This window comes from Podarcis melisellensis, assembly GCF_964234715.1.
Source record: "Podarcis melisellensis genome assembly, chromosome: 1".
Taxonomy (NCBI): Eukaryota; Metazoa; Chordata; class Lepidosauria; order Squamata; family Lacertidae; genus Podarcis; species Podarcis melisellensis.
Genome location: NC_138528.1, coordinates 103271625 through 103278950, shown reverse-complemented (window position 1 = coordinate 103278950; position 7326 = coordinate 103271625). Strand labels below are relative to the sequence as shown.

At 45.5% G+C, this 7326-nt stretch overlaps 1 protein-coding gene across 3 annotated transcripts in view; it reads right to left on the bottom strand.

Annotated features, from left to right (window-relative positions):
• The window catches only part of KCNJ3 (potassium inwardly rectifying channel subfamily J member 3), a 116044-nt gene extending 109045 nt beyond the window's left edge, over window positions 1–6999 (bottom strand). The window contains exons 1-2 of one of the 3 annotated variants that reach the window (XM_081929231.1): window positions 6897–6999; window positions 3469–4161 (exon numbers count right to left, since the gene is read on the bottom strand). In XM_081929231.1, coding sequence (XP_081785357.1) covers window positions 3469–4149 — 681 coding nt within the window. In that variant the 5' untranslated portion in view covers window positions 4150–4161; window positions 6897–6999. Of the gene's footprint in view, window positions 1–362; window positions 459–3468; window positions 4384–4503; window positions 4792–6896 lie in introns of those variants that run through there. The other 2 variants (XM_081929230.1, XM_081929232.1) reach the window with 2 other exon arrangements.
• Between the last annotated feature and the right edge of the window lie 327 nt (window positions 7000–7326).

Below are 7326 nucleotides of genomic sequence, written 5' to 3'. Positions count from 1 at the left end.
GATTCATGTTTTCTGAACCTTGCTTCACCAACATGACAGTGTTTTCTTTATTAAAAAAAGAGAGAGAGAGTATGAACTGAACATTAAGGTGATTGACTGGGTTCCTTTGAGATCTCATACTTGTAAAATAGATGTATATTCTATGCTAACGTTTCCAAATATGATGTCCTTCAAATCCTAATTTGTTCAACATCAAATTATTTTCAACAAACATATATCACTTTGCTCTCTGTAGTCAAGAGATGGGGGGAAAGATATCTGCCACTTTGACACTGGATCTAGATTTCACTTTATTGAATTTGCTGCGATGCTTCTTAAGCAAATTCTTTACTCCATCCTAAAGTATGTCCTCCACAATTTACCATTTTCTTTTCTTGGGGCTGTTCAGCAATTCAGCTTTCACACACAAGCATGACATCTGTGCAACTATCGTTCTGTATTAACAGGCACAGCATATACTATGAAAGATAGACAGATTGATATTGTACACATTTAAAATACAACATTAAATTCTTAATGCTTTTGGTCTAAATCCCTTTTTCCCCCACCCACACATGATAGCAGAAGAGTTAAAATGACTATATTCTTAAAGATACTCTGAAACAAATCTACTCACTGGACAAGCATACACTACACAGCTATGTAGCTGCGAAGTATGATTCCCTCCTATAAAGTTGATCGCATTTTCTGAGCGACTGTCTAACTCTAAAAAGCTGCTTCAGCTGTCTAGTAAATCATATGCAGAGACATCTCAATGTTATAGAAAGCAGCAACTTCATAATGTATCAATCAGCATGGTAATTGGTGTGCGACGCAAATCAGAACTCGGGGAAATAATTAATTTAAATTCAGGGTTGTGCTAAATTCCATCATCTGTACTTCATAATTGGTTATTACAGCCTAATAATGAAAGTCCATTCTGTGGTATATGTCGGTGCCCTCTAGACAAATACTAATGAGGATACTGAACCTGCAATTTAGTTTACTGATTTACATTAGTGATAAAAAACTACTTCTCTACATGGAAGCTGGAGAGTTATGACTACAATGCTTATTAGTGGAAATTTCCAGGTTGTTTTTTTTAAAGTATGTCTTTGTAGGAAAACCTGCAATAGTTCTTCATGCATTTTTTATCACAGTTATGAATTTTATCCTAATGCAGCTAAGGGTAGCTTCGCATCATCTTTTAATAAATAATAGCTTGGGGTATGCTATGTCATGGTCCAATTTCCTAAATTTTTTATAATTTACTTTTCATTATTCAATCAATTAAGAACTAGGCGTGTCACTAAAAGTTTCATCGAACCAGTGACTCCTTGAGTGCACAAATGTTTAACTATTGTTGACCTCTTTCTTAATGTTTTGAATTTCTTCACTCTTGAGATGTTGTATTGATGTTCAGGGGTCTGGATTTAATTACTATTAATAAAAGTCCCATCTAGCCCACAATGCTAAAAAGCAATGTGGGCACCCTACTCGAACCTATATGGAACTTTCTCTTCATAATCTCCATTCATGAGTGACACTAGTACCCACAATGAGAGTCCCAGTGAAGTCAGTGTTATCTCCATAAACTTAAAATGCAATAAGACTGTCAGACCCATTAAGCCTCCACCACAAAGTCTTGAAAGAGTGTTTGGGGGGAAAAACCTAGCAGAATGGAAAAAAATTTTTTGGTTACAGCAGCCTTCAAAAATTACAAAGCCAGAGAAGAACATGTCCCTCTCAGCAAAGAGCTCTCTGTTTTATTGTCACAAAAGTCTTTCGTCATTAATCTATTTTTTATCACCTCCACACTAAGCTTAGCATTCATTTCTCCACCAGTATTCACTCTAGCCATAGTTAGCCCAAACAGTTTGCAAACCTGCCTCTAATCCCGACTGCAAAATGAGGTTTCAGGGTAGTAAAAATGCCACAACAGGTGTAACACTAACTGTAGTTAACTCCAAAATGGAAAGGAAGGAAGAACTATTATCCCTCATGCACAAAGGGAAGGGAGGAGCATGAGAGCTTATAGAGCAGTCCCAACAATTAGGAGATAGGCAGCACTGCATCTCACAAAGCCTCGGTGGCATGAACTGCCCTTATTTGATATTATATAACCATGTACAGTACAGACAGTATTTTAACTGGGTGTTTAAAAGGCTGTAGCTATACTCCTGTACACAGACTCCCAAGGACAGTGATGATAATGCATCTACATGGTGCTTTAGAATATTCAAATCACATGATATACATTTAAGCAAGCTAACTGTGTACATAGATGTGGCCGGTGGAGAATATTATTTTGACCTGAGGCTATTGGAGCGACTCTAGATTGTGGATTCTGTTTATCTGATTAGTCTTAAGACAGAGGCAAAGAAATATTCTGGATGTAGAAAAAATGAGTCCTTCGAAGGTATATATGACATCACTATCTGTCACTCATACTCCTAAAGTGAAACCTCCACTGAACTCAGTTGACCTTTATGATGTGGGGGTGATCAATATTTTCAATTGAAGGACTGAACTCTGAAAAACATATTGTTCTATTAAGCTCCAGAGAGCAACCATCTTTCCATTTTACTAATAAGAACAGGTGGTTTAATGAATTTAAAGGATTTTAAAAATGTAACATGCTAGTGGACTGTTTCACACAGTACTACAAAAAGAAGAGGGTAGGAGAAAGTCTTGATTTAAAGGCTGGATGTCTCAAAGAGTTTATTGTTAATTCCAGTTTTTTTGAGTATGACTGTGGAAAGGGGGTATGCCCTGAGAACTGGGGAAGATATGAAGGAATTCATGCTTTTTTAAAGGGGAATGAGAGACAGTGCTATAGGGACTACATGGTGGAAGGAACCACAGACAGGCAGGGGATATTCGCGGAAGAGAACTGATGAGAAATGACAATGCAACTGCACTAGAGCTTGAAAACCAAGGAAGGGAAGTGCCGAGAGATCTCCATAGGGTGGGCAGAAAGTAGATTGATCGGGATCTGCTAGTAGATTTGAAATATGATTGCAAAAGTTTCTTACTCTCGTTGCTTAACAGCAGCAACAAAATGACTTTCCCCACCAAAATTAAGCAGCTTAAATGAAGAAAGCTATTGAGGAGTGGGCTTCTGTCTGAAATGACTAGGAGCTCTGGTACTGAAAACAAATTCCAAGGCTCAAAACGATATGAGCAGAGGCACCCTGTTCTTTCCTTTAAACTATATGTCTCAGCACCTGGCTCTGGTTGGTAGACCTTGAGGTTCTAATGAAAAAGCAAAGCAGATCCAGCAAACTTAAAAGTACAGAAGACTGCATGGAGGCAAAGGAGACACCGTAAGGGGTGAGCAAAAGGCAAAAGTGGAGGCATGAATGCTTCAATGAAATCTTGTTTAATGAAGACAGGTGTAGAGTGCAAACTTGGAAAAAAGGTGAAACATAGAGAGGAACATGCATGTGTGGTTAGAACAGATGGCAAGAAAGAGAGACTTAAACTTACTTTGAGGAGTTTGCAGCGGATCTGTGCAGAAACCATGTGACTGTTGCGGAGGTTGCCCACCCTGAACATGAGGGTGAGCTTGCCATCTCTCATGGAGATGGCAGCATGTTCGCTGAACATCAGCGTCTCTGCCCTTTTCTTAGGTTGGGACATCTTGATGAACATGCAGCCAATGAGAAATGCATCCACAATGGAACCCAGGATGGACTGGAACAGGAAAAGGATTATGCCCTCCGGACATTTGTCCGTAATGTATCGGTAGCCATAGCCTATGGTGGCCTCTGTCTCTATGAAGAAGAGGAAGGCGGAGGGGAAGTTGTAGACGTTGGCCACGCAAGGAGTGTACTTCTCGTCATGGGCTTTGTTCAAGTCACCTCGCATGTAGGCAATGACCCACCACATGGAGGCCATGAAAAGCCAGGCCACCGTGTAGGTGAGGATGAAGATGAAGAGGTTCCAGCGCCACTTGAGGTCCACCAAGGTGGTGAACAGGTCCGACAGGTAGCGGCTCGTCTCGCTGCCCAGGTTGCCATGCTGAACGTTGCACCGGCCGTTCTTGTCCACAAACCGCTGGCGCTTCTTCTTGTGCGCCGGCGCCTGCTGCTGGTGGAAGCCGGAGCCACTGGACGAGGTGGTCACTACCTGGTAGTCGTCCCCAAATTTCCTTCGCAGTGCAGACATAATACACCCAGGCTGGCCAGTGTCGCCAATCCGCAGTTTGTAGGGTTGGGGGGGGGGGAAGGGAGGAGAGAAAGAAAGAAGATGGAAGGACTTGGTAGGACTGCTGCACCCTTCCCTCTATTCTCTTCTCCAACCTTCCTCTTCTCCTCTCCGCTCTTACTTTTGTTTCCCTCCCCTTGTTTCCAATACACACAAACACTCTTTCGGACCACCTTCTTTCTTCCCCCTCCCCACCCCAGCCCCCCCCGTCTTCCTCTTTGTTTTGGAGGGGGGAGAAATCAACTCTTCCTTTCCCAACTCAAACCCAGGAGGACCCCGCCACGTACAGGAGGAGCATCACCTTATCTTTTTTACCTTCCAGCAGCAGGCAGCTCAATCGGGCATCGTCCTCCTCTTCCTAATCCGCTCCTGGAAGTTGCGCGGGTGGGGGGGGAGAGAGAGGAGGCGAGAAGAGAGGCGGCGGATTCGGCGCAAACTAGCCGCAGTCCGCCAGGCGGGCGGCCGCTTTTTGGCGCCCTTTCCTCGCCTCTCGCGGGCACAAAGGCATCGCTGGGCAGGTCCTCTTCTTCCCCACCAGCCTCCTCCTCCTCCTCTTGCCGTCCTTCCTTCCCTCAGAAGCGGCGGAGGGACAAAAAACACCCCGAGAGCGAGCTGCCTCGTCGCGCCTGAGGAGTTGCTCTGTGGGTGCGTCCCCGAGGGAGAGAGAAGGAGAAGAAGAAGAGTCCCTCAGCGGCGCCTTGCCACCAACTGAGGCGCAGCAGCCGCGGCTCTGCTACCACCCATTCCTACGGCTTCTTGGCCGCCGAAGGAGCTGCGTGTAAAAATAACATTAAAAAAGAGGGTGGGGGCGCAGAGAGAGAGAGTCCTTCCTCTCTCGAGGCTGCTTTTTCGCCTTTCCCCTCCCTTCCACCCGCTCAGTACTAAGCGAATGGATCAATCCACGTTGCTCTCTCGCTCAGCCGCCCTTCAGGCTGCGCGGAGGAAACGACTCGCGTGGGTTTCTTCCCCCTCCTCATGCTCGTGGGAGGCGGGAGTTGGCGCGGCGGCGGCGGCGGCAGAAGACGTCTCTGGCTGCGCGCGTGAGTTACTGCCTGCGGTCATCTGCAGACCTTCTGCTTTAGCCCCGCCTGCCCCTTGCCTGCTTTTCCCGCCGCCCGCACCGCTCCGACCCCTCATTTCGCGCCGAGGGGCCGAAGGAGACGGCGTCGAGAGTGCCAAAGGCCACCCCTCCCTACCCTACCTTGGGCGCCCTCGCCTCGCCCACCACCACCTGGCTTTGGCCCCGAGGCGCCGTCTCCGCTGCCCCGCGGGCACACGCCCACTTCGCTCCCCGGGGCAGACCTCGCTCCCGGGGAAAGAGAGAGAGAGAAGCCACGGCGCTCGCTCAGGAGGCCGGTGTGTGCCAGCTTGTACGGCGGAGCAGTGGCACTTACAGGGGGAAAAATAGCTTAGATCGAAATGTGTGCACCGGGGAAGCTTGAAGTGGAAAAGGATTAGACGCTGGCCAATGCAGAGCAGAGTCACCCAATGGAGGGATCTGAGGGGGTGCCGCTGGTGGAAGTCCAATCCTGCCTAATAATAATAATAATATTGAGAGATCTTGCCAGTTTCTGGGTAGCTGCTCCCCCCATTATTATTTTTTGGTCACTCTGCCTGTTGCAAACATTGCACCAGAAGCTACCACTTCCTTAATTTCATCAAAGAAAGAAAGAAATGCTGCAAAATTCCAGCACTGCAGCAGCAGCAGCACTGCTCCATCAGACCTGGGCATGGATAAGTGGTTCCGTATATGGTCGCCTTCTCAACTAGAATAGACTTTCTTGACACAAAGCGCATAGTAATGTGGGTTATAATTATCACGCTGTGGGACCAAGGCACAAATGGAGGAAGGGTGATGCTAGCCCTAAAGACTGCTGTGGGCCCAAACAGAGAAGGCAGAGTGAAAGTGGCAGCCAGAAAGGCAGAGAAAGGGGAATTTGGGGTAGAAAATAGGGGCCAGTACGGATGAGACCCTTTTTCCCCTGTGAGGCACAAACTATTTAGTACAGGGAAACCTCTGTGGCGATATTCTGGGTAGAAAGAGCACATGAGACTCAAGGGTGTCACTGCATGTGTGTTTTTTCTCCCCAGAGCAGGAGTGACAACATCATCTGGTGCGGCACTAGGATAATGAATGGACTTTCCTTGCTCTGGCAACTGAATGAAGGAATAACGAGCCTTTCAAGTTTGTTTGGTACAGATTCATGTGAGGAAAATACCAAGCAGAGGCTGAATTCTACTTCACACTAGTACTTTGTATAGTTACACTTTTTTGCAAGATAGTTTGCCTTTCTATATAAAGGTTGGGTTTCAACAGGTGGAGTTCCTTTGCATTAGGCTATAGACCAGGCATGGTCAAACTTGGCCCTCCAGATGTTTTGGAACTACAGTTCCCATCATCCCTGACCACTGGTCCTGTTAGCTAGGGATATTGGGAGTTAAAGTCCCAAAACAGCTGGAGGGCCAAGTTTGGCCATGCCTGCTGTAGACATACTGACCCTATTACATGCTGGAGAGAGAGAGAGAGAGAGAGAGAGAGAGAGAAATGAACAACACTTTTTTCTGCCTTCCTGGACACTCCTTGAGAGCAGGACCATGAACATGGGGTGTGCCTATGGAGGCTGCCATGATAAAGCTCCTACACTTCAAATTAAGACTACAGTATACCACAGCAGGAGGAGAAGGCCAGCTTGTTTCATTCCACTTACCTTAATTCACAAGCTGTTCAAATGTCCCAAAAGTGAACAGATGATGACTTTTGCCTCTCCCTTTTTATCTTCAGTTTGCCTTTGGGTTACATGTCTGTTTTAAACAAACATACAACACAGTATAGGTATGAAACAACAGCCATTGGTCACATTCAACAATCTCTGATCATTCAATGAGTCCATTGCCAAAATATTCATATATGGTATTATAAAACAAATTATTGATCACTAAACTCAGTTCACATTTCATATTTTACCTAAATGTATGTCTTTATATCCCATACAGTTATTAATTCTTCTTTTTGAGGGTTCTTTACATGATTCTGATATCTGCCAAATGGGAGTCTTTTTCGTTGCAATGTTATTTACGCGTGCTTACCTGGAAACTCAAGGGAATTTCCTCCCAAATAAGTGTACTCAAGTTGTGCAG